Raw genomic sequence first — 25,017 nt, forward strand, 5'->3', positions numbered from 1 at the left:
GACAAAGGTCCTCAGATTAGGGAATTGTGCATGACGTGACTGTACAGAATTAGCGCTTTATCTGTACGTTTCTGTCAATGCTATACATCGCTGTCGGCACTTAAGCACACACCACGCTTCATTTGAGCGAGACACTTTAAAACTTAATAAATAACTGTTGATTTGTTTCTAATTCGATGTACGCTTCTAGATGGTACTTATTACCTGACGTACCTTATTGTAATGGTACTTATTACCTGACGTCTTTTAAAGAATTATTACGTCTTTTAAAGAGTTGCAATGGTGTATAAACAAGCCTTGTTAAATGGCAAACCCGTACTTGCGGTGCTGGGCAAAATGCCAGGTTCCTTACAATTCACCACAATATTCTTATAAAAACTGTTTACATGGTGATCTGAAGATTGTGGTATTTTAATGCGAAGCGCAGATAAACTTTTCGTTATATCCTTCCATTTAGGCATTTACCCTTAAAAACCTGATTCAGGTATTGCATCTTATACATTACTAATCGTAAGCATCAGTTACAACACAGTGAACACTTGGTAATGACCATTTCGTTTTATTGTGTTTCAACATTTCTTAACAAAACTGTTCGTAGCAACTGTCCTGTCTCCACCAGCCCTCGTTAATAATAAAACACATGCGCGCTACCGTACTTACAATTTTCGACTTCCTTGAACGAAGTGAGTTATGTACCAGTATAAATTAATGCTAGGCTATAGGCTTGCTTTTTTGTTGTTCTATAATTAGTAAGTAACACGCATGCTGTATCTATTATAATATTATATATTTATATGTTGAAATGTCTTCGACAAACGGCAGTATTTTAATTTTCATCTTCGGGCAAGTTCTGAGACCGCCCGGGTCCGCGAACGTAGTATCTATGATAAACTCCGTGTTTCTCCAGCGAATGACTCTACCAAATTGCACAGAAAAGTTCCTTATTTGGGGATTTATTTTCCCGGTTGATGCTACAACCATCATAAAAGAATTATAGTTCGCCAAAAAGCTTGCTTAATTATTTACGTCTACTATTACATTATTCCGGCTTATGCCATTTCGTCAACAACTGTCATTCAAAGCTAAAAGTTTCAACCAACAAAACTTAAGATCAAACGTGCCTTCTCGAACGGCTATAAATACAAACATTAATCAGCATATTTATCAGTAAAAGCAATACAAATGACGCCGTATCTTCGGTTAGTAACGTGGCTTATGCCAATAAACAGACAACAACCATCCCTCATCGAACCTATTGCCCCCGCATTCCATTGTCGTGCATCTTTGTAAATATTCCACATTACTGAGCGTTTGACGGCCCATACGAGGGATCTCGATTACCGGAATGATTCAATCGCATCTTCAATGTATTCCTCACATTGGAATGATTTATATTATCGTTGTTCATCGACGTCCCCGCTGCTTGATACATGGACGCCGCCGCACTGTTAGCGCTGGCCGTCATCATGCCCACCTGCACCATCTTGGATGCAGCGTAGAAGGAAGACTGCCGCAGAAAACCCAGTGGATCGCTCATTTCGTGCACCGCGCGCAGATGCTTCTGCAGTGCCGGCAGACTCAACAACTGCAGCGCACACTCCGAGCACTGGAACGCGGAATCGCGAGCGGGATGCTCCCGGCGAATGTGATCATAGAATACATCCGCATTGTCGTTGGTGAAGCGAATCTGCACCGCTTCGCACACTTTGCAAATATAGCGCGGGGAACGCGGCAGATGCGGCTCCCGTTCCCGTTCAGAACCATTCAAGCTCCCCTCATGACGGCTCATGTGCTGGCGCAAGGTAGACTCTGAATTACTCTGGAAATTACAGAAGCGGCATGTTAATACCGGTGGTCGCGCGGGTAGTTTCCGCTGTTGTTGGAGATCGTCGTGATCGATAGCTCGTTTTGCTGAGGACAACATGCGGGCATTCGAGGACATCAAACGGGATGTTGTCTCCATTGACGAAGAGCTGCGGTATAATGAGGGATCGCTATCGGCTCTATCACCAAAACAAATCCAAGTTATTCAAAAAAGCAAAGCAAATTGCAGCGAAAAAATATAATAAAATGACATGAGATTTCTTCAGCCAACATTTAATTAGCTATTTTTAAATCTTCATCATCGGGACGTCACATTGCGCACACAGGTATCCCAAGAAATTTCATATTTTTCCGCATTTGCGATAATGAAGGAATGACTACAAGCGCAACATGTAGGAATTTATAATTTCAATACGTACCTGTGGTTGAATCCGCTGACCCCATTTTGCGAGTGCATTTTGTTCTTATGGTCCACCAGCAGCATCTGATTAACGAAACCCACCTTCCGACAGATATCGCAAAGAAACGGCCGCACCTGTCGCTGTTGGTGGTAAGCAATCTTATGCTGAATTATCCCACCGGCCGTAAGCGTAACGAAATCACACTCATCGCATCTGGTTAAAGGCAGCCGCAGCACCTGTTGCAGTAAATGCGCCAACATCTCCTGCGAAGAATTCAGAGGCCGTGCACAGTGGAAACACGTCGTCGGATATGTGGGGGAAAGATGACTGGCGTACAGATGGGCTTCCAGGTCATCCACAGTCTTTAGGTTGGGCACCACAATACCTTTGTCACCACAGAACACACAGCGCACTGAACTGGTTTCGCGCAGGGTGGACGATGATGGTGGCTGGTACGAGATCACTTCCTCTTCTTCCCCGGCAATGCGAATTTTCTTCCCAACTGGCCGCAAGTCCGCCCCGACCGAGGAGGAACTGGCCTGACGATGCGCTGATTCCGGTTCCGACTGGAGCAGACTGACTAGTCCAGTCGGATTTGCATCTTCCGGATGGACGCCGACAATGTGATCGCGCATGACGGCTTTGGTTTCATAGACCGGCGCCTCCCGTTCGCCACAGTAATTACAGCGATAGGCGAAGAAATGGGATTTCCGCTGGAGCAGACGTTGACGGCATGCTACTTCTACCGAGCGCAAATGGCGGAATACGTCGTTGGGGCTGACGCCTGCCTGGACTTTGCAGACCGGACAGATGCCACGGCCATACGACATGCCGTGCGTAATTGCCACATGCCGCAGCATCTCCTCTTCACTGGTCACGTGGTAGCCACAACCCGGCACCACACAGCTGTAGGAGCAACACAGAATGCGGCACCAGTGGACACAGCGACGTTCCACATGGCTTTTTATGTCGTCCATGTGTTTAATGCGCAGGCCACACTCGGGACAACACATCCGTGAGGGGAAAATGCCAGCTTTGCGAATTTGGTGAATCAACTTGTGCGCTTGGAAACTGCAGGGATTACAGCAGACAATCTGGCACTCTTGACAGCGAAACTCCATCCCGGCTCGCACCACATCCTTGCATCTTTGAAAATGATGAGTCAAACCACTTTGGCTGTCAAACCTGAAAACAGACTCGACATGCAGATGACTTCAATGCTTCAACGGTAAAAAAAACAGAATATAAAAATTAACCTAATTTCGCATATTACTTTGGTTCAATTCGCGGATAAAATTATAAACAAATTCAACAGCCGACACATTGCGCTTCTTGCGTGCATGCGTTTTCGATAATTCCTTACCTTGCATTACAAAATATACAATCACAAGCGCCCAACGGCCTGGCGGCGGCCGAAACGTTGCTTCCCTGACCGGCGAAAAACTCCCGCTCCATGACTTGGCCCACAGTGATGGTAGGGCCATGCCGCCCCATCGGAGGATTCGCGCGGGCGCTTTGTAAATTCACAGCATTCCGCTGATTCTGCTGAGCGGCTGCTGCTTTCTCCTTCGCAAGCTGTACTTGATGTAATACATTGGCATGAGATTCTCGAGCCTCGCGGGCAGCGGCCGACATCGCGGCGTTAACGTCATTACCGCCTCCTTCGTCAGCGACTCTATTCCGTGATGTCTGAGCTTCGCTATCCGCAACTTTATGATACCGATCTCGAAAGATGTCCAAAGGGCTACGACTACGCGGCAATGGATCCGTGGATTGTGTTAAAATGCGGCTCAATTGAGTAGCGGATGCAGCCGGGCGTGGTGGCAACAATGCTTCGTTATTCCTTCCAGCATCGACGGTTGGTTCTTTCGCATCGTTGTTATTATCATCCACTATGACGATTGGCTCGTTCGATGCATCCTTATCGGATTTCACTTGCTCATCGCCATATTCTCCCACGGTCAGCATAAATCCACGACATGATTCGATTTTAAAACCATGCGACTTGACGTGATCTTTCACCTGGCAGATGTTGTGGAAAACCAAAGTGTCGCGACAATGCTGACAACGAAGCCTGTACGGTACAATCCCTCGATAAAAATGATCGGCGAATATATTGCGAAATATGAAGGTAGAATCACACCCTCCACAGCGGTACAGTGTCATTTTTGGCCCGAAGATGGAAATCAGAATATCCTTTGAACTCTCTACAGAAAAACATTTCAATTTAACCTTGCGCTCAGATCATTTTCAAATAATTGTCGTACCAATCTCCAAGGGATTTAAAGGAGTTTCTTCCAGAGAGAGGAATGCAACAGCCGCGGCGAAGTTAGCAAACCCTAAATTCGATTCTTTAATAGCCAGAAAACGGGAACGAAGTAGTCCCATGGAGACAGGAGGGGCAGGAGAAATACTGTGTACCACTTCCACCTGGATTCCCAAATGTGCGCCTGCTCGCGACGCCGTCGCGGAATACTGCTGATCACGCTGATTGGTGATGGGCATCGGGATGCTCCTTTCTTCTGGAGCCGTGCTCATAGGGGGGATGGCTAAAATAACAATGAATGGAAGGATGAGAAATTGGGATTTCATGTAGGAATTATTTAGGTGATCAGGTTATGGCGTTCAACTAAACCGAAAAATTCCATATTGTTTTTATATTTAATGACATGTCTTCGTGGTGATAGCCACCCACGCGAAAAGAGATGCAAGCGTACAGCACGATAATTGAAATTTAAACATTAAAAAAATAGTTAAAAATTTATCTTCCTCAGATGAATAAAAATGAAGACTGCCACGGGTAAACAAAATCAAAACAGCTAACGGCACCGGTAATAGCATAGGTAACTAAGAACAGAATTCGATTCAGAAGGTCCTAAAAACGGAGGAAACTGGTTAAAACGATAAGAGAGACAAAGATCCGGAAAACAATACTGTAATCACAAACCCACAACATTCTATCATCAGTTACAGTATATGCAAGCTTTTGATTCAATAAACCCGTCAACTAGTCTACTTACGAGACTGAGACAGCACACGTCCGTTGGTAGTATTTGGCTGCGATGCATCCGAAGCCTTTGGCAATCCCAATCGAGGGTTATCCCTACTGCTGCTGGCGGCGACATGCCCGTCCGGGTCGTCTTCCAGGGGCGGCATGGGGATGGAAGCGCGCGTGATCTCCGCCAATTCGGAGATTTTGGCCAGAGTGTCCGCGGCGACACTGTGGTTCTTAACGAACTCGGTGGCCGCACTGCGCGGCACCACCAGACGGAAATCCCGCGCGCGTGGCGTATCCGGCACACCGCCACGGTGGGGAGGAGCCCGCATGGGGGGCGCAAAACGCAGCGGCCGAAAGGCGATTCCGCTGCGGAATTGGGAACGGAAAAAGGCACTACTTGCGCGCTGACTAACGCGTGCTGGGCGCAGATGCTCAATGGCGCTGTAGGCCGGGGGCTGGCGGAGGAACACCGTGCTGGAAGAATCGACAAGGGATGAGGGCGACGCAGGGGTCGCGGGGGAAGACGTCGTGGGGCAAGGCAAGACCTTGGGCAAAATCACATCGCGGGAAGACTCTTCTGGTGAAGAAGCGACGTTCTCCTCAGCGGACGACGTCACGGCGGCCACGGGCGACGCTGCGGACACGTTGCGGTCCTGTAACGTTGTGGTGTCGGTGAGTATGGAGGAGAGTGGTGGACTGGTCGTGCTGCTAGCTGGCAGCGCAGCGCGCTCAGTGTCCTTGAACTCCGGTGCGCTGTTGACCGCGACGCTGTGGCTGGCAGCCGTAGGAGCAGTTGTGCTGGCGTCAGCCGTCGTTGCTGCTGAGACGGCAGCATCAGGGACGATTGACGGTGCGTCTGCCACAGCAATTGCCGCGGCCATGGTGGGTGGGGGGTCCGTGGCGCTGTCTGACTGGGGAGGAGGCGTTGTGGCGGATGATGAGTGTGCCACTGACACACTTTCAGCGCCTCCTGAATTCCCAGCGCTGGCCGCGGAGGGATTCCTTTCGGCTGCTGACTCATCCATAATAAACGGGCAATCTAACTCTAACGGTGATAATCTTTAACTATTCACGGGGCTCTAAAAATACTGGCTCCTCACTAAATCCGCAATCATGTTGTCGTCTCCGATCAGAATTTCAGAATTCTGATCATACTCCAAAAAATTATTCTAAACATTCATTCAGGATGGATAAGGATTCTGGATTATCCGAATTCCATTATGAAGGATTCAGCTAACGGTTAAAACAAATAAGAAACATACTAAATGGTTTCTGCTTGACAGCTTGAAAAATGTTATGAAACTCTGAAAACTGGATCAAGGCTTGTTTTCGAATTCGCAAATTCGCATGCATTCGATTCAGTCGAGCCAATACGAATGGCCCGATAGGCGATAGTGTTACATAAACAGAATTGGCCGATAGCGTCATAGCTCAGTGCGCGCTGAATATGGCTGTCGCTCTGCAGTCTGCACTAAAGCACGCCGATATCAGTAACCTTTACCAACTGCAGTAAAAGTAGGGTACCTGCACGGCTGTAAATAAATAACTTGGTGTAACAACTTCAAAAATTGTTACCCATAGCTGTTAGGCACTGCAACTTTTGCGAAGCTTATTGTTAGTATACAAAATACGATAGGCGGTAGATAAAGAATGCTATCACCCGTTATGTGAATAAAGGAATGTTTATTGTCTATGCGGTGTTACATATTATTATATCTATATAGCATAAATAAACGAGATTGTACTTCTCATTCCGAAACAAACAGAAGTGTCGCAGTCATCGTAACGTATGTACATGTAATTTCTGAATTCCTGTTAATTTTATAGTGGCTATTATGAAAAAATTCTTATTTACTTCGCCAAGTCAATAAAGATACGCACAGGCCACACATGTACAGCTACCGGTTTATATTACAGAGTTCTACTTGTTTTTCTAGTAGTAAAGTAGCAAAGTAGTAGTAGCAAAGTAAGTAGCAAAGTAAATTTAGCTAATTCTAGTAGCAAAGTAAATAGTAGCAAAGTAAGTTTAGCTAATTCGCAAAGTAAAGTAATAAAGTAATGAAGTAATAAAGTAATAAAGCAAAGTAATAAATAGTAGCAAAGTAAGTTTAGCTTCTAGTAGCAAAGTAAATTTAGCTAATTCTTACAGAATACGTTTTTACATAGTGGAAGAGGTAGATTATTTCTTAAAATCATAAGTGCTTAACTTATGCTATAGATGTCAAAACATCATTTTCTCATATTTTAAAATAAATACAGTGATAGCTACGACCACGTCTAGAATTCCTCGAAACTTTATCGTTATGTATTTCAGGAACGAAGACCGAACGAAGTGCTTCAATAATTCAGTTTTTATACAAGTACACTACTGTAATTCAAATGTTTATGTTTATGACCACAACTTACCACGGCCTTAATTAAACATCCAGCTTTATTTTTGTTGGGCGTGGTAGCGCATCCTTTCTACTAAGTACTAATGTCTAATTGAAATTAGTTCTATAATTCTGTGTGACAGAATCCGACAGATTTCGTCTGAAACATCAGACTTTTTCGAAAATACTTCATCACTGCCATTATGTTTCTCAACTTTTTAACACGGTACAAAGAAACTGTCTACCGGGAAAGAGGTTATTATTAATTTATTGCAGTTGCAGGTCACTCGTAACACAAACTGCAACTTAGGCAAGTTATGAAATCTACCTGCTGTAATATAAATATGAAATATAATGACACTACCGATGGAAAGATAAACTTAAGGATTTTATTAATTATATTATGCGAGTGCAATATCTGTACATGCATCAGGTTCAGACGTACAACAGCTGAATAATTCCCACATATGACAGCGTACGGGTCAAATTAAGTGTAAAACGGGACAAAATTGGTACATTATGTAATATGTACTTACATTCCATTGCTGAAATAAAAAAACAAGAAACGCTACTTAGTTTAAACACGTAAAACAAGTGAGTTCTGCAATTCTAAACTAAGTGCTCAATTTCACATTTATTATTTACCGCTTCCCGTGCTTGATGCTCTCTTTAGATCCTACAATACTGTATCAAATACCGCCAAAATAGGGAAAGCGTACTGTAGCTCAACAGACAGCCAACAAACTCTGACGACGTAATCAGCAAATCGTACGCACTCGTACCGAAAGTTTGCAGTATCAAGAACAGCAATTCATGAACTCTTTTTTACGAACAAACGTACAATCAATTATCATTCCTCAATTTCAATTTTTTTACCACACAACAAAAGGCGTCGGATTAAAAAGGCCGGCTAAGACCTCCCTGCCCTGGGTGTGGCATGGGAGGGAAACCCATATTGTGAGGATTAGTCCCCGGAAGTAAAATGGGATTCATGGAAGGCGTGGGCGTGAGAGTCGACACCGGCGGAATAGGAGCTGACTGCGTCTGCGCATTTCCATAGAATTCCGCGCCTTGTCCAGTAACGGTCAGGGGCTTCTGTTTGCGCAAGCGCTTCCATTCGCCGGTATTGAAGTTCATATGGAAATACTCCTCCACGATAGCGTCAATCTGTCGTCCATCTGGCAGGGTAACTGGAACGATGTTCTCACTCAGACGTACTGTCAACACTGGGCCCAAATGCGGACAGGGATTGGCTAGATAATAAACACATTTGCCTAAGCCTACTATTTATTTATTTAATTCAAGAAACATTCAAGCATGACTATGACTATACCTCGCATTCCAGCAACGAAGTTGATTATTAAAATCTTTTCAGGTCGAGTAACTTTATTGGCGTTGACGAAAATTTCCGTTATCGTTTTTTGGGTTTCTTTCTGTGAGCCCAACCATTCAATCAGCCAAATAATACTCAAATAATTGCAAAAAACTATCTTATACTCACCGTAATCTTTAATTTGCTCAAATCCATCAATGAGCCGGGTTGAGGATGGATAACCTGCGGTGTTGATGACGATACCGGCTGGGGTGTGAATTTGCTGGGTGAGGATTCACTGGATATAGGAGAAGCGGTGGTGTCATCTGGCGCAGTAGACGGTACAAGAGCTGGCACAGGAATCTCTGGAGATAGCTGCCGTGCTAAAAGTTACGAAAACCACATTTAAACCACATTTCCGGTTAAGACAAAGCAAGTAAATCTAATGTTTTCGACTGTCTAAGGCCAGAATTAAACGGACAAATCCAACCGTACTCTGTTCAGCTGGATTCGGCGATCCAAAACTAGTGCTTTTCTTTGGCGAGGAGTTAGGTGTGGAGGTGGCAGTTTCTTCTTCCGTTGGATGCGGCGACGTTTCTCGCTCCTTTTCTCCTCCACCCGCAGCTTCTTCTTCGACTTTCCCATCCCCGCCGGGTGCCGCGCTTCCGCTGACCGGAACACCAATCTGTACCAAATCACCGCAGCTCATGAAAACACGCCTTCCGGTTGATTCAACGATATTCCCACCAGTTTGCGACGCCGCTTGTGCGCGCCTTGGTCTTGCGTGAGCGGCTGTTCGTTGATATCCAACACCTTAATGCTGGGACGCGCCTTGGCTGCTGCCAGGGATTTTTCTTTGGCGGCCTGCACACGGGCGTGCGGCCCGGTTGCGTACGCACGTTTGACAGCCGCTGACGAATGGCTGGGACCAGCTATTTTCAAACGGTGAATTGTAAGGAAGCAAGACAAAGTGTTCTGATCTTTTGCTCACATAGCATTTGATCGATGCCTTTGATTTGGTCCTTGTAACGCATCGGCACAGAAGGATTGTCCGGATTCTTAGGTTTAGATTCATTCGCTAAAATAAGTATAAGAAAGTCGATTTTAAAAAAATAAAGTATACCAGCTCAAAAAGAACGGTAAAATCATAAATCCAGCAAAAACTCTTTAAGCAAACTGTTCACTGAACAGTAATTTACAGCGGATTTAGTGTCGCTTCTACCTCGTAACAGCGCATCGGCCCGCAGTGTGGCTGATTTGGGTTTCTGTTTGAGAGTGAAGTGTTTAACAGGAGCTGGCGCATTCCCGTATGTGGCCGTTAAGGCTTTCTTATTCATAAATTCCGCTTCATACGGGACGAACTGCAGCTCCCGCGTCCGCTCTGACAGCCGCTTCAAATGTTTCATCATATCACTGCGCATCCCATTGAACATGGGGCTGTTGACCATCACATTGAATTCCCCTTTGGATGGGAAATGACGAATTAACTCCGCCGTCAGACTGACCCACGGATCCGAATCCTTTGCAGCCAGATCAATCACGCTCTCCAGTTCACTTCGCAGCTGTAAAGAAATTAATCGTCAGCTTTCGGTGTTGATTTACAGACTAAACCGATACAGACTCAAAGCAACAGCAACCACGCTCCATTTTCCAATGGCACGTACGCTTTCCACCGTTCGTCGTACGATGTGCAAAAAGGATAACAGCAGCTTGATTTTAATGTGCGTCTGCAGGTCGAGAAAGCAGTCAAGGATTCCTTCGAGAAGTTCTCTGGTCAGATATGGAGCGATACTGCTGTCGTCGACCCAGGTCTTCTCAGCATTACCCAGACGATTGTTCAACCACTGCACTACATCGCCAACAGCACCTGTAGACGCCATGTTTATTTATCTCAGCTGCTCAATTTAATCCACCAGCTGTAAATCCTGCAATAAAGTCACAACTGACAACTCAAACGATCACTTTTTACTAGTCTAGTAAAGTTCCATAAAAGATATCAGTTCAGCTTTATGCTTAAAAGCTTGAATTCCCACATTCTTAAACTTCTACAAACATTTTCAGAGCAAAACAGTATCCGAAAAGGCGGAAAAGACAAGTGTCCAAAAAAAATTAAACAATCACCACGGCAGTCATCAAAATATATTGAAAAACCGTGGCTGCTGTTGTCATAATCCCGGGCGGTTGCCCGGCGGCAAATCTAATTTGCCAAAAGAGTTGTCACTTGTCACTCAAAACGTACATATTAAAGATTTCGAACTTTAGCCAGTTTAGCGTGTTTAAAACTTCATTTTCCGCGTTTTCCAGACCTTACTAATGTTCGCTTACTCTTTCTATTTTAAGATAGGAAAATTATAGTTTGATTTGGTAGGCTTTCAAAATTATGTTTTGCTGTGCAGTGTGAACAAGCATCGAGGTGGCCTGGGGAAACCCAACTCACGCTGACGGTTTCAGCGCGTTGGCTCACCATACCATCATTGCAAAGCAATGGAGACTTCAGGCAGCAAACCTGCAAAAAAACCCAGGAAGCCCGTGCGAGCCTACTCCGGAGCTCGTCGCTCCTATACGAAACGATCTCCCAACAAATCCAAACGCACTCCTTCCCCAAAGAAAGCCGTAAACAAGGATACTTCGCCTGAAATTCACGCTTCGCCAGCCAAACGTCCCTTCGAGCGACCGAAAAGCCCGCTGAATCTGGCAGATGCTCTGGAAACTACGCGGTCATCCTTCAGCGATGAACCCGTGAATCTCATGACGGGCAGTAGTAACAGTAGTACTGCGCTGTTCTCACAAGTATCTCAGGAATCCACGCAGTCTGCGGAAGGGGATGTGGAAAAGTCTTCGGGATCCATCGTTTTATCAGCCGCTCAACAGCGTGAAAATCGCTTGAAATTTCAGCGTCAGAGAGCGTTGAAAGCGGTCGGCAAGTACAACGCTCAGTTAAATCAGCGACGGAATACGGAGCGCAAGTATTATTATGATTTGCAGACTAATGTGAGTGTCTTCCCACATTCTCGCCGTTTACCTAATTAAAGCTAATTTTGTAATTATATAATACAGTACAGTAATCCACTGACCTAATTCACGATAAACGATAATGATTAACTGGCCAGTTTCGACTGCTTTATTGTTGTGATTGGTTTGCAACTTTGCATCGTAGATTTATCATGTACCTCGTCGAGAAGTGAATGTTCTACCTCCATGCCCGGAACTGTTGGAAATGAAGAGAACCATGCTTTCCCATCAAAATGGTAGTAACTTTGCTGATCCAGTGACTTCGCAGCAGAACAACGGCAGTTCCGTTGGTGCGTATCCTGCCACATTGACCGTATCCCCGCCGCAGTTCTCCGACAGTGTTCCAGTGTAAGCAATGCGCCAATAAAATATTGTAACATATTACAGTAAAATTTGTCTCCTGCACGTATAAAGTATGCCGAACTGGAAAACAATTTTTTGTGCAACAGACTTTCTGGTCGCGCATTGGGCTACTTTCCGCTGCGCACTGCCGTCAACTCTCTTCCGCCCAGCGCTGCACAATATTTGCACATGACGACGGACGCTTACCGCAAACGGAAGCTGGAACTGAACGGCGATGCGGCAAACAGTTCCGATGATGAGTGCTCGTTGTTCGACGAGGACGAAAAGAAGGAAGAGGAGCCATCTGTCGTCACGGTTCCCGCGGAGTCCGAAACGCTTGCCGTCAAGAACGAATCTCCCAGTGTCATCTTGGAATTACTCAACAAGCCTCCGCCACAGTCTCCCGCACCCAGTACCAACAACAAAAAGGCGAAAAAGGAAAAGGGGAAATCGAACCGCACCAAAACGTCCCAGGCGGAAGTTCAGCCGACACCGGTCACGGTCATGATGGACTCCATGTCTGATGCCCACGATCGTTTGATTCTGCAGGATGTCTACGATGCTGACTCGGATTTGCCGCCGCCGGATTCTTGCTACGTGTGCCATGTCAAAGATAAGGTACCGCCGTCTTCGGGAAGCGAAGCGCCAGTGGAACCAACGGCATCCGATAAAATCAAAAAGGAATCTGAAACGGAAGTGGCTGTGATAGATGGTGCGCATGATGTTTTAAAGAAGAAAAAAGGAAAGGCCAATGTGCAGGACGTCCCGACGCTATCGAAGCAGCCGCTGTTGAGTTGTACTAAGTGTAAAAAGAAGTGTAAGGGTTGGATTCTTATATTTAATGCTTTATATTTTGTAAGAGTTGAGTTTTCACGTTTTGCAGATCATCCGAATTGCGTTAATTTGCCGAAGCAGACATTGCTGTGCATGAAAAAGTATCCGTGGGAGTGCAGCGAGTGTAAAAACTGCCATAAGTGCAAAAGTTCTGCCAAAGAGGTACTGAAAATATAAGTGTAAATATTGCAACACTACGTGATTTTATCGATTTGCTTCGAATGATTTTGGGTCATTCCAGTGCGTTGTATAGTCACATCTAGTCATTGAAAACGGAAATATGCTACTGTTACAGGATAAGATGATGTTTTGCGATCTCTGTGACCGTGGTTACCATTCGTTCTGCGTGGGGGTGCCTAAAGTGCCCAGTGGACGTTGGCTTTGTGAACAGTGTGCAATTTGTTCGGTGTGCGGATCGACCCGAGCCAACGAGGAAGGCAAACGTGGTCGCGCGATGATTTGGCAGCTCGAGGTTGGTGGTTTCGGGCTTAAAGTTTGCTTCGGAAAATTTCTGAATTTGCTTTGTTCTTGTTTAGTGGGATGAAGACGATGAAGGGAATGTGACTGATGTTCGCACGCTCTGCTATCCGTGCTTCGAGTAAGTGCATCAATTATCATAATATAGGTCTTATTCGTTCCTACTCTGAACTGCCGTTGTAGTTCTCGGAGAAAACCGCGACGCAAGAGCTCTGCTTCCAACACGGCGGCAGTACAAGAACATAACGAAGACAGTACGGATGCCAACGCGGAGCCGGCCGCCGCTGAGCTACCCGCGGAAGTATCTCCTGAAGATTGAGTTTGCACGAAACTGGCTTTGTTGCCGTAAATTTCTTGTCAAAGATTTGTAATCGTATTGCGGATCACTCCTGATGAACTTTACAAAATGTCAAAATCATGCCATGTATGCAAATCTTTATTCGTTTCTAACGGTATTATCAACCTGTAATTGAGTGCAAAAACTGATATGAGTCTCCTAAATGTCAGGAACATTCGGACAATCGCACTTGCTGACAACAAGAAAGCTTTAACTGGCGAAGTAGAAATAATGAGATGTTATCAGAGGTGGTTCCTATCCATACACCGGTGGAGAGCTGGATTAGGCTACAAATTACTGCATTTATAAAAAATCTTCGCACCGAGTCATGCTGGCGACTGCACAGCTCAATATCAAAAACACCCAGCAATGTCCACAACTTTCTTCTTGACTAAGACTTTAATCCGAAAGCCATTCCCGCTTCCTGGTGAAATATTCATCGTAACGGATTCTGGCATACCTAAAAATCAGACTTCAGATGTGGGTAATTCATAATCAATATCACATTATTAATCCATCGCCAATGACGTACGCCAAAAAATCGAAATCGATCTTGGAGTTTTTAGCTTGAAAACACGCCCATAAAATCCAGAATAAATGCGATACGACGGTGAATTTGTTAACATTAACGTAGAGTTCATGGATGCGATCAGGACTGATGGGTGTGTTGGCTGAACGGTTATGTGCCTTATCCCAGTTTTCTAAGTACTGCTTGAGAAAATCAATTTGAAATTCTTTGGAAGGAAACCGATCGTAAGAGCAATCCTCGACACCTGGACAAGACAGTTCATAAGAAGACGGCAGAAAAGATCAAAATGATTTCAGCCATACCAGCAAATTCATTGAAGTAATTGGCTAAATCATACGCTTGGTAGTTCAATCCGGCATATTCAAAATCAATGAAGTGCACGCGATCTGCAAAAGACCAATTACGATTACACTGCTACAAGGAAACTGTACGAGTATACACAAAAATCCAACGCTAACTGGAAGAGGTCATTAGCAGTCCTCAATATGTTCATGCTTTACTTGCAAGGAAACAGTACCTTCTTCCTTATCATACAAAATGTTTCCACACAGAAGGTCATTATGGCAGAACACAATAGGCGATTTTACTTTAGGTGATTTGATATACTCGCGAATCTCCTTAATTTCCGCAAGAAATTGTTCCGGATGAGTGAAATACTCCTTGAACCTGCAACGCCTTCATTCAATGCCAACAATTTTTCCTTTATACTAAACCGTAGTGCATATGAAGCCGCGTATTACGTAATACGCGGCTTCATATGCACTACGACTAAACTCAAAGCATAACGTTTTTGTCCTGCAGTGCTCGTACAATCAGGTTCATGCTATCAGAGTTACACACTTACAGATACAATAAACAAATAAACTAAGTAATAAAACCTACACGAAGATCCTTTGCACTATACGAGTAACAAGAAATTGCTACTATCCTACCTGCGACCTTGATCTTTGTTTTCCCACTCTCGAGATATCTGTTCATACATATTCTCCATTTTACTAAAGAGGTCCACCGCGGGATGATCTTTTGGTTGCTGATAAATACAATGAAGACGGACTATTTCACGTACAATCAGCCTGGAACATAAAGATTCATTTGATAAATTACAGGCTGACATTGTGATTGCACGTATAAAAAACATACTGGACAATAACGTGACCGCGACTGTGGGACATACAAACTGAATTATGGTTACTCCTATGCGCCTAGGCTATTCGTGGCGTTTGGGCAGTTCGGCGCTACAATGTTTTGTATCAGCTGCAGGAGCTTGTGTAATTTTGTATGCTCTACAAAAACTGCCGTCTGCCGTTCCGGTTTTACACAGAGATTCTTCAACTTCCAAAGGTTACTACATAGAACCGATAAAAATAATGGAAACAGTTTCTGTGAAGAATTTGCGCACAGTTAATTACGGGAAATGGAACTTCCGGGGCATAGCAGATTAACTATGAGCCGAATGATTTCCGAGTTCATAACATTTTGGTAATATTATTGAACTAAAACTTAACTAGGGAATTACTTTGACATTTTTTCTATTGGTTTTAAGTACAGTCAATACACACAGAAAGAACCGAAAACTGAGAAAACCTACACGCATGAATTTCGTTACGCCCACGATGTTGAAGGCAGTACGGACAAATCTGAAGGTACCAACCTGCTGATATGAGGGTCCCGAATGGAATCCGCAGTGAGCGTCTGGCCGGGAACATGCTCGTAGCACATGCCGTTGTCGAAGACACCGTACAGTCGACCGGCACACTGGTTCTCCTGCAGCGTGATCAGTGTTCGCACTTCCGCTTGCCTGTCAATAATTTTATCCGTTTCCTCTCCGTACACACGGATCAATATCCTGTCCCTCTCTTTCTTAGGTAAATTCACGTCCGACAAAAGATCCACCAGTAACAGCCTGTTACTGATTCCACCGCTAAGTTCCTATAACGACGACAGAACAATTAATCTAATGAAATTATTAATGCCGCTGTCTTGCAGCTATCTTAATGGCTATTAAATTTCAGAAATTCTTATATTAAAATATCACAGAATATACATATTATAATACGGATGAACATACCCAACATGATAACAATTATGCAAAATAATAACATTTCAAAAAAGCCGGCGCAGAAATATCGCAGTGAGATTTTCAGTAATATGCATACAAATCAAACTATATCTAAATTATATTGTCTAAAAAGAGCAGAATTACAGAGTCTAAGAAGAACAGAATTCTAAAACGAGCATCAATGGGTACAGCGAAATTATCACAAGACTTCGGGATCCGAAACAAACTGAATTCATGAGAACTACGAAGCAGTACAATAATTGCATGAAGACTAAGATTAAAGAGTCAGTACGGTATACTTAATGCACACACCTGAACTTTCAGCGATGATTTTTTAAGATGTTCCACCAAATCCGGCCGCAAATTCTCCACGACTTTCTTCGCCGAGCCATCCACGTTGTCAAGATCAAAACTGTAGGAACAGTAACTGCAAATGCTCTCCCAGTTCGGAGATTCATGCACCGGGCTGGATTCTGTTTCGCCGGATGTCGTGTCGCCTTTTTCGGGTTGAGGACCCATTCTTGTGATCAGTGGTAGGCAAAAAAGTGTCCGTCTAATAAACACCAGATTGAGCAAGGTTTTTGAGATTTACATACGATACGGGCGTGCTGCACCGATTGCCAATCAGCTAATCAACGGGAAGCACCGGCACAGACAAGATAGGCAATTATGCGAACTTTGAAACCTGCACGACTAATTAACACTTCTCTAGCAGTACCCGTACAGTAAGTATTACTGGATATGTTAACGAATTGTCGTATTCGTATCAGTATTCCAATGTACGTGGAACGGATCAAGAAATCTTAGAACGGACTTTACGGTAACTTGCTGTTTATTACTCACTTAGAATTTCGCCTTAACGTCTTACCGCCTTTGTGGCACTTCAATGACTTCACCTGCGAAAAGAAAACAATGCTCACAATCAGCTGCAAACAGCAACGACATAAAAGTGGCAAAAAGAAAATATCTGAATGAGCGCAATCTTAACGAAAACTTATCAATCATAAGCCACAGTATTTCACCATATTACGCAATGACAGCCGAGCCGATACGTCGCTCGATCACCGCGAATTCATTTCTGCTCGATTTGAAAAACAGCTGCCTGCCTAGTGGTGTTTAGTATGCTGACTCAGGACGTCCCATCACTTCCCAACCGGATTGTTAGCGCATCCCACATTACAACTGCTGATAAAGGCCGGCTGGCTTATATCTTTTTTGCAGAATGTTTTTCGGTTAAGTGCCTAATTATTCAAGCTATTCAGAAAATTGACCTTTTGTTGATACAGTTTGTAACGGCAGTTTAAATAGCGGTATCAGTATGTACTGTTTTGTTCGAATCTTTTGCTGTGCTCCTGTTTTGCACACCCCAAACTGCTGTCTGTTCTATTATGCCGCAAAGTGTAAAACTGCAGAGTTTTTCAGGAAAACCTGCAAACAACGAAACGAGCAAAGCGAGATACATCGTTACTGTGTTTTTCAGTCAAAGTCAGCTTTATAATGAGATCCATTTTCTTACGATCCAATCAAATACATCATCATTCATAATCTAGGAACAAATAAAAATGCAACAGTTTCCGCCGGATGGTGTTTCAACAACCACAAAAAAAACAAGAACACGAAGCGATTAACAGACTGGAATAATTATGTAATTTAAAATTACCGGTAAATATCACCAGTTGCAAAAGAAGCGCAGCGCAGGTACTGTCGATATACCATACGAGTACCGAAAGTAAAAATCCAAACGAAAGCTAAAAGCATCAAAAATGCAACTCAAAAGACATTTGACTGTTAGCCGGTAAGCAACGACAGCGTATTAGCAATCTGTTCATTCAAGATACGGATGAGAAAGTCAGCGAGGAAGACTTCTCGCAAATCACTGCTCTGTTGGAAGAAGATCAGCTGCAATATCCAGTCCGGCCACTGCGGCCGGCATCGCTTCTTTGTCCTCTGCAACCGGCATGGTCATCGGCACGGGAGGCTCATCGGGAATCGGGGAAGCAATGACTTTATCGTGATTATCAAACAGCGCTTTGGCATATTGCTGAAAGACTCTTTCCACATAATTCGTTCCAAAGGGATTTCGTCCCTCCATGAAACCGATGTGGCCACCGTGTGAGGTTACGACTATACACACGTTCGGGTTTTTCTTAGCATCATCTTTGGGAATAGCTAAAATAATTAAACAGCTGAAGGCGATGCGTATTCTGCAGATATATACATATCAGGTGTGTGATGAGTATCTATGAAACAGCATTATCACATTTTCAGATATGAAACATTACAAAACATTGTCAAAAACAATAAAAGCATTAATTTCTTAGTTTCTACCCTTCTATCCTTTTCAGACAGCTAGCTGCTAGAGTTTTCACATTTCTACACGAGAAAAAAAGTCTAACTACACAGAATGCTACATTTACCATCGTATGGCGAAAACATGTCATCGCCCGCATTGATTGCCAATAATGGCGTTTTGATATGGCAAACTTTGTCATGGAGCGTGGTGTGCTTATAGTATTCTTCATGATTGGAATAACCAAACATTTTTGCGGCAAATCGCTCGTCAAATTCCCTTAGCGATTTAATGTCCTTTATGCCTTCCAGATTGTAGGCATTCTGTAGCACTTCCGCGTGCCTACAAAAATTGGAAACCATAATGCAAAACAACATCTTCAGCAGCACGTTTTCGGCACGCAGCAGTATGCCAGTACACTTCATCTATTTTTAGATTTCCGCACACATTTGCCATAACTGTATATAGAATTATACTGTATGTACACATACTTTTCCATCGCATCTGTTAGGGTTCTTGTTAACATTCTGTTGAAGAGGAGGTAGTTCAACGGCTGCTCTAGTTCTTTGGCCGATTCGAAAAAATTCCACGCTACCGATACCGTCATAACACCCAGGAGCAACGAATCTTCGTTGTTGATGCCACATCGCGCCACATAATTGGTAAGCAAAATACTGCGAAATAACAACAGTAAATCGTACACGTACCTTGGCACAAACGGTATTCGTATTGCAAAATGTCACATGTATGTACGTACGGAATATTGTATGGTACAAGCCCGTTTTCAAACCTGTAGACCGCTATAAGCGGGATATTTGAGAAACGTGAGCTTGAGCCAGTACATTCAATGCATCTAGTGTAGAGTAGATAAAATCTAGCCTTACTGTGCGCTATTCACTGCGTCGCGCTTACAGCGGTCTACAGGTTTGGAAACGGGCTTGTATATAAGCTTCAATACCAATAATGAATAAGTAGTACTACTAATCTCAAATTCCACGTACTGGTCATAAATTTCTTACCCTCCAAGTGAAACACCCACAGCAACGAGCGGCACATCGGCATATCGTTGTTTTATATGGCGAATTACTTGCGCAACATCTGACACTTCCGCTAAAAGCGCACATACAAAGGGTCACACATTATTAACAGCTGAATTATAATCAGGACAAAAACATACCCATAAAACAGGCTTTCAAATTCCCTGTAGCTCCGCGATAATTCATCACCACGGCCCTGCAAAACAGCCCAAAACATGCGTATAAGATCGATCAGGCCAATCCCATCGATTTCCACTTCGGAAAAACTTAACCACTGAACTTCCCTGAACCAATATTACATCACAACAACACACACATTTAACAGGAAACTGCCCAAACGAGCTTTTCTACTTATTTGCGCTACGATAACGCCATGCCGCATGCACGTTCTCTCGTGCATTTGGCAGCTGCCTGACTATCGAGTTAACCTTGCTGCTTGTCCGATTAATCAAATTTTGGCCAGTATTCAGAACAGACTATCTATTAGCATTATCAGCCGGCCGGATCAAGACACTGAACATTACTTCATTTGTAAATATCGTTCACAAAGGTTTACAAATTATGACCTCTTGATCATACCAACATAAATATCGCGTAAACTTACGTGTAGCCAATTTGTTCCACCACTTGCACCAATCCCTGCACATAATTCCGTGAGCTATCGCCGGTTAAGCCAGGAAGAATCAGGACGATGCCCTTAGGTTCGGGAATCGTCACGTCGCTTCCGTCGACATTCAAATGACTGCCGACCGTCATAGACGCAGGAAGTAGATCGGAAAGAAAGACACCATCACCGTCATCAATTTCCATATTGGTTTCATCTTCTTCCTTCAAGGCGCTTTCACTCTGTGGCGGGGAGGCAGAATAAGCAGTCGGGCCCATGGCTTCATCCGTATCCGACATATCCGACAAGGAAAAATGCGCATCCCGCATCGGGGGCTCAGGCGAACGCCCATCGCGGGGGCTACTCCCGGAATCAATGCCTAATTTCAACGGGATATTCAATACATTGCCAACAAAACAATTCAAAAAACGTTGTACGAGCTCTTTTTCAAATAAGGAACAAGGCAACATTTCAGTCTCAACTGATAAAAATGAAAAACCATGCACCACTTCATACCCATACAAATCAAATCAAGCGCGTATGCCGTCATAGGATTACCTTCGTCGATATTGTCGCGACGGGCGAGATCCGTATCCGGCGATGAGGCGCACTCGACCGCATCCTGCGGATCCAATTCATCCCGACCTTCAATGGACTCTTCTAAATGGGTGAATTCATTACCCGTAGCCGATGCGGAGCGTTTCAAGGGTCCAAAATAAGGAATCTGTATTTGAGGAATCCGCATCTGCGGCATATGAGGTATTGGTATTTGGGGCAGTCGCAGATGCGGCAGACTGAGGTTATGGTAATAGTAGCTCAACGAGTCCACTAAGGTGGATGAAGGAACACCGGGCACCGCGGTGATCGGCTCTGGCCGCATCCGACTATCCCACCAATCCAATGCGATCTCACCGATTTCCTCATTGCGGAAAAGCTCCCTGAAACCAAAGAATCGGTTTTACGAGCAGTCGAATACACCACAGCAGCGGGCGTTAACAGGTGTCCCGTTTCGAGGTCGGAAATCTGATATCTTATCAGCATTCTCGATGCACTTCCGGACCAAATTTGAGAAAATGACGACAGAAGGTTGCCAGCTGCCAGTCAGCTTGTAAACGACCGGAGTGTGGCCTAATTCTGCCAGTATTAGAGCGATTAAAATTGCTGCGATAAGAGCCACTCAAAGTTTATCGTAAACTTTTCCCAACAACAAAGCAACACGTTTGGCACGTTTGCTTACCTTGCAAAAGGATATTGCAGCCCACGATGCCGACCCACGGCAGCCACGATGGTCATCAGCCGCGACTCATGAACGAGCGGTGGAGGTCGGTATTCCTCCTTGAAAATTGGACAGTTTTTCTGGAGTAGCTCTAAGAACGGGCCTTCTCCACCATACATTTCAGGAATCTGTAATTAGTCATTTCGTAAATGCACGCTGACAATCAGAAGCATCCTGTAGAGTAAATTATTTTATGGTAAGTGACAGTAAGTCAATGTTTTTAAACTTTCCCTTAACGTGCTTTAGGTGTATGCACCTATTATTTTTAGGATTTCCTTCACATAATAAAACCACTGCCAGCACATAAAAATTCACTTCAGCTCGACCCAAATTGAACTTAAAAAAATTTAACAAAACCAGTATATGACAAATATACGGTTATACCGTGACAAACGCACCTTACAGCTATTTACAGTTGGATCTGCCTTGTCAGCGGCATCCGTGCGAGCTGCTAGACCGGTTTATAATATTTCTGCGCTTACATGTTAAACGAACACTCCTTTAAATTTCGATACTATGAGAGTATTCTATATAAATAGTCCACACGTGAGCCCTGAAATCCCTAGACCATTTTTTTCGTGACGGAACCTGCGCGCTGTTCAAGCGAAAGCTGCAGCTGGCCTTGAATCAATCGATAACAGCGAGGTCTTTCGCGCTGTTTCCGTGAAACTAACAAATTTAACATTCCAACCCATCGCAGCACAGTTTATCGGGAAAATCCGCTGATTACCTTATTCCCCGGTCCCCAGTTTACAACTTTACAGGTTCAGAGTTCATTTACAGTACTGCTGTTGTCTGATCCAAACAGAATTTAAAACATACAGGCACAATAAAAGAAAATTATATCCGTATAAAAGTTTAATTGTAGAGTTAGTAAGCTTTTATGAGTCCCTACTATTATCGGAATACCTCCAACTGAGAAACCACAGCCGACTTATTTAAGTCAATACAATTTATATCATTAAATTTTCTGTTATTGCAGCTCTAACTTGAAAATGATACGAAAGTGATACTACTGTAATAATAAAATCATAATGACCACATTTTTAAAGTTTTCCTAAATCTTTATCAGTTATCATATCAAGTAACCGCAGGATACCATTCTCTTATACTTATTTCTATAAGTTCTATGTATGTCGGGAATTCTTAAAATTACCAACAACCGAATTTGCAAATTTGAAGCATTATTTACCTGGCCGCAGTAGTTTTTGTAGTAGTACGCGTAATACATCGCTCCCGGTATTCCGGAAAGGAAATAGGAGGAGGCCGGGAGCATCTCAGCAGCCAGCGCAAAAGCTTCTTCCATGATAATAAGTATTTATCGAATGAATAAAATTATCACGAGCCGCCGACCTGACCACCGCAAGTAAGAGTTTCACTCAACACATCGCAATAAGAACTTCTTCTATTCGCGCGGCTTCCAGTCTATACGGTTGCAGATTCCAGCGGACAAGAAGTCACAAGTTACAAGATAATGCAATTTCCACGAACTACAAAATATTTTAACTGAATACGTACTTGACGGTACCTTTCGCAACAAGCCTACAACGAGCAATTAACACAGAATCTCAGAATCACCAGATTGGTTACGGTAACTTAACAAAACCTGAACAGAGAGATGTGGTGCCGTTGCAGGCATCGTTTTGCGATTGTTTATGATTTCACACCGTGCACAAGGATGCAAAAAACATCTTGTAACAGTGTACAGTAACCAAATCTCAAATTTGAAAACAGAAACAAGTGCGAACTGGAATATCATATCGGCGTATTTATCGAGAAGTACCGTACAACCAATGGTACAACCAGGGTACGTAGAGAGGATTTAAACCAATGACACTTCGAAGTACGGCACCGAGTGGGTTGCGAAGTTCACAATATACTATATACTCCAACATATAGTAGAGCGTAGAGTCGCGAGGGTGCATTACTATGGATCCCCCTTCTGCCGTTCCGCGTTTGTTTGAATCCTTACTGTAAACTCTATGGCAATCAAAAATTTTTTTGGCCTAACGCGCAGGAAAAAGCCGTCAATCCATAACTGCGATAAACATACAAATAAACACGTTAACCGCACATGTTTGTACGAGCTCGGTGAGCAATAATATGGATTTGCATGACCTGTTTTGAGAAACACGAAGCGGTATCGATATCGCGCTGGCTAAACCGTACGTAAGCTGATCGCCTGATTTCAAGTTCAGCGAAAGAAGCGCTTCCCGGGATTTGTAGTGATAATTAAACTCTTAATTTTGCTGGGAATTAAACATTATGATTAATTCAATTAAAATTATGGCAATTTTGATTATGCTGAGCATAATTAAAATTGCGCATTTTTAATTAAGCTTAAGCATAATTAAAATTCGTCAATTTTAATTATACTTAAGCTTAATTCTGAGTCAAATTATGAACAATAAAAATAGTCTGATCAAAAGAAAACTGAATTTTAATTATGATAAGCAAAATTAAAATTGGACAATTTTAATTATGCTCCAGTTTAATTAAAATTGTTGAATTTTGATTATGCTGATCATAATTAAAATTGATCAATTTCCAATTATGATAAGCTTAATCAAAATTATAAGCACTAGTGATAATTAAACTCTTAATTTTGCTGGGAATTAAACATTATGATTAATTCAATTAAAATTATGGCAATTTTGATTATGCTGAGCATAATTAAAATTGCGCATTTTTAATTAAGCTTAAGCATAATTAAAATTCGTCAATTTTAATTATACTTAAGCTTAATTCTGAGTCAAATTATGAACAATAAAAATAGTCTGATCAAAAGAAAACTGAATTTTAATTATGATAAGCAAAATTAAAATTGGACAATTTTAATTATGCTCCAGTTTAATTAAAATTGTTGAATTTTGATTATGCTGATCATAATTAAAATTGATCAATTTCCAATTATGATAAGCTTAATCAAAATTATAAGCAAAATAATTATGATGAGTTTAATATTCACTAGGGATTTGTCCCTAAGAAGAAAAATCGTATCACAAGATCTTTTTTACAGCGGCTCATCGTTACTCGAATTGTATTAGGCTATTAGCCAAATTGTTCAGGCCCTACGCATTTTGTATTAACAAAATTATATATTATTTTCAGAATTTGTATTACGAAAATTATTTACGTATAAGTACTCAAACAAATACCAATACATGTTAGGATTATGCAGATACAAGCCCAGCACGGATAAATTATGGCCGATTTGACTATTGATTACTGCAATACTTAGATTTCTATGGTTTATGACTTTATGTATTGTGTTGGTATTTTAGTAGAACGAAGATAACAATCATGAAAAAAT

The 25,017-nt window shown here is 43.0% G+C and overlaps 5 protein-coding genes across 8 annotated transcripts; 1 reads left to right on the top strand and 4 right to left on the bottom strand.

Moving 5' to 3' along the window:
• Positions 1-951: 951 nt before the first annotated feature.
• On the bottom strand, positions 952-6,773 carry LOC129580828 (uncharacterized). Its single transcript, XM_055471526.1, has 5 exons — positions 5,246-6,773; positions 4,493-4,774; positions 3,589-4,432; positions 2,244-3,410; positions 952-2,003 (listed from the first exon to the last, which is right to left on the bottom strand). The coding sequence occupies exons 1-5, from the start codon at positions 6,246-6,248 to the stop codon at positions 1,301-1,303; spliced, it is 3,999 nt and encodes a 1,332-aa protein (XP_055327501.1). The 5' UTR covers positions 6,249-6,773; the 3' UTR covers positions 952-1,300.
• Positions 6,774-8,221: 1,448 nt separating this feature from the next.
• LOC129581136 (negative elongation factor A-like) lies at positions 8,222-11,022 on the bottom strand. 2 transcript variants are annotated; one of them, XM_055472035.1, is made up of 8 exons: positions 10,572-11,022; positions 10,130-10,469; positions 9,899-9,985; positions 9,655-9,839; positions 9,403-9,592; positions 9,097-9,290; positions 8,929-9,028; positions 8,222-8,848 (listed from the first exon to the last, which is right to left on the bottom strand). In XM_055472035.1, the coding sequence occupies exons 1-8, from the start codon at positions 10,785-10,787 to the stop codon at positions 8,493-8,495; spliced, it is 1,668 nt and encodes a 555-aa protein (XP_055328010.1). In that variant the 5' UTR covers positions 10,788-11,022; the 3' UTR covers positions 8,222-8,492. The 2 variants fall into 2 exon arrangements, with proteins under 2 accessions (XP_055328010.1, XP_055328011.1); XM_055472036.1 differs by having other exon boundaries at positions 10,529-10,706.
• A 136-nt stretch (positions 11,023-11,158) lies between these two features.
• LOC129580849 (PHD finger protein 10-like) lies at positions 11,159-14,160 on the top strand. The gene is made up of 7 exons (XM_055471560.1): positions 11,159-11,898; positions 12,065-12,267; positions 12,369-13,078; positions 13,145-13,257; positions 13,391-13,567; positions 13,632-13,693; positions 13,756-14,160. The coding sequence occupies exons 1-7, from the start codon at positions 11,392-11,394 to the stop codon at positions 13,889-13,891; spliced, it is 1,908 nt and encodes a 635-aa protein (XP_055327535.1). The 5' UTR covers positions 11,159-11,391; the 3' UTR covers positions 13,892-14,160.
• LOC129580850 (ethanolamine kinase 1-like) lies at positions 13,997-17,546 on the bottom strand. Of its 2 annotated transcripts, none has more exons than XM_055471561.1 (8): positions 17,366-17,546; positions 16,810-17,050; positions 16,090-16,367; positions 15,371-15,511; positions 14,956-15,104; positions 14,741-14,824; positions 14,442-14,682; positions 13,997-14,369 (listed from the first exon to the last, which is right to left on the bottom strand). In XM_055471561.1, the coding sequence occupies exons 1-8, from the start codon at positions 17,500-17,502 to the stop codon at positions 14,309-14,311; spliced, it is 1,332 nt and encodes a 443-aa protein (XP_055327536.1). In that variant the 5' UTR covers positions 17,503-17,546; the 3' UTR covers positions 13,997-14,308. The 2 variants fall into 2 exon arrangements, with proteins under 2 accessions (XP_055327536.1, XP_055327537.1); XM_055471562.1 differs by having other exon boundaries at positions 17,341-17,546.
• Positions 17,547-17,969: 423 nt separating this feature from the next.
• On the bottom strand, positions 17,970-23,464 carry LOC129580935 (phospholipase ABHD3-like). 2 transcript variants are annotated; one of them, XM_055471703.1, is made up of 9 exons: positions 22,897-23,464; positions 21,666-21,832; positions 20,987-21,366; positions 20,429-20,807; positions 19,965-20,020; positions 19,807-19,897; positions 19,279-19,461; positions 18,915-19,129; positions 17,970-18,666 (listed from the first exon to the last, which is right to left on the bottom strand). In XM_055471703.1, exons 1-9 carry the CDS (start codon positions 23,008-23,010, stop codon positions 18,371-18,373), a joined length of 1,881 nt encoding a protein of 626 aa, XP_055327678.1. In that variant the 5' UTR covers positions 23,011-23,464; the 3' UTR covers positions 17,970-18,370. The 2 variants fall into 2 exon arrangements, with proteins under 2 accessions (XP_055327678.1, XP_055327679.1); XM_055471704.1 differs by lacking the exon at positions 22,897-23,464 and adding an exon at positions 22,103-22,246.
• Positions 23,465-25,017: the final 1,553 nt, after the last annotated feature.

This window comes from Paramacrobiotus metropolitanus, unplaced genomic scaffold (genome assembly GCF_019649055.1).
Source record: "Paramacrobiotus metropolitanus isolate TYO unplaced genomic scaffold, Prichtersi_v1.0 Parri_scaffold0000005, whole genome shotgun sequence".
Lineage (NCBI taxonomy): Eukaryota > Metazoa > Tardigrada > Eutardigrada > Parachela > Macrobiotidae > Paramacrobiotus > Paramacrobiotus metropolitanus.

Bases quoted from the DNA above. Each gene is read 5' to 3' on its own strand.
- LOC129580850 (XM_055471561.1), bottom strand. From the start codon at position 17,502: ATGATTGATAAGTTTTCGTTAAGATTGCGCTCATTCAGATATTTTCTT. The intron at 14,683-14,740 runs GTATGGCTGAAA...TGTCTTGTCCAG, and splicing joins TTACTTCAATGAATTTGCTG to GTGTCGAGGATTGCTCTTAC. The intron at 14,370-14,441 runs GTACGTCATTGG...TCTGATTTTTAG, and splicing joins ATCGATTTCGATTTTTTGGC to GTATGCCAGAATCCGTTACG.
- LOC129580849 (XM_055471560.1), top strand. From the start codon at position 11,392: ATGGAGACTTCAGGCAGCAAACCTGCAAAAAAACCCAGGAAGCCCGTG. The intron at 11,899-12,064 runs GTGAGTGTCTTC...TTTGCATCGTAG, and splicing joins ATTATGATTTGCAGACTAAT to ATTTATCATGTACCTCGTCG. The intron at 13,079-13,144 runs GTAAGGGTTGGA...CACGTTTTGCAG, and splicing joins TACTAAGTGTAAAAAGAAGT to ATCATCCGAATTGCGTTAAT.
- LOC129580828 (XM_055471526.1), bottom strand. From the start codon at position 6,248: ATGGATGAGTCAGCAGCCGAAAGGAATCCCTCCGCGGCCAGCGCTGGG. The intron at 4,433-4,492 runs GTACGACAATTA...GTTTTTCTGTAG, and splicing joins TTTAAATCCCTTGGAGATTG to AGAGTTCAAAGGATATTCTG. The intron at 3,411-3,588 runs GTAAGGAATTAT...GTCTGTTTTCAG, and splicing joins TGTATATTTTGTAATGCAAG to GTTTGACAGCCAAAGTGGTT.
- LOC129581136 (XM_055472035.1), bottom strand. From the start codon at position 10,787: ATGGCGTCTACAGGTGCTGTTGGCGATGTAGTGCAGTGGTTGAACAAT. The intron at 10,470-10,571 runs GTACGTGCCATT...ATTTCTTTACAG, and splicing joins TACGACGAACGGTGGAAAGC to CTGCGAAGTGAACTGGAGAG. The intron at 9,593-9,654 runs GTGGGAATATCG...GATTTGGTACAG, and splicing joins ACAAGCGGCGTCGCAAACTG to ATTGGTGTTCCGGTCAGCGG.
- LOC129580935 (XM_055471703.1), bottom strand. From the start codon at position 23,010: ATGGAAGAAGCTTTTGCGCTGGCTGCTGAGATGCTCCCGGCCTCCTCC. The intron at 19,462-19,806 runs GTAAGAAATTTA...GTTATTTCGCAG, and splicing joins GTGGGTGTTTCACTTGGAGG to TATTTTGCTTACCAATTATG. The intron at 19,130-19,278 runs GTATGTGTACAT...CAATTTTTGTAG, and splicing joins CTAACAGATGCGATGGAAAA to GCACGCGGAAGTGCTACAGA.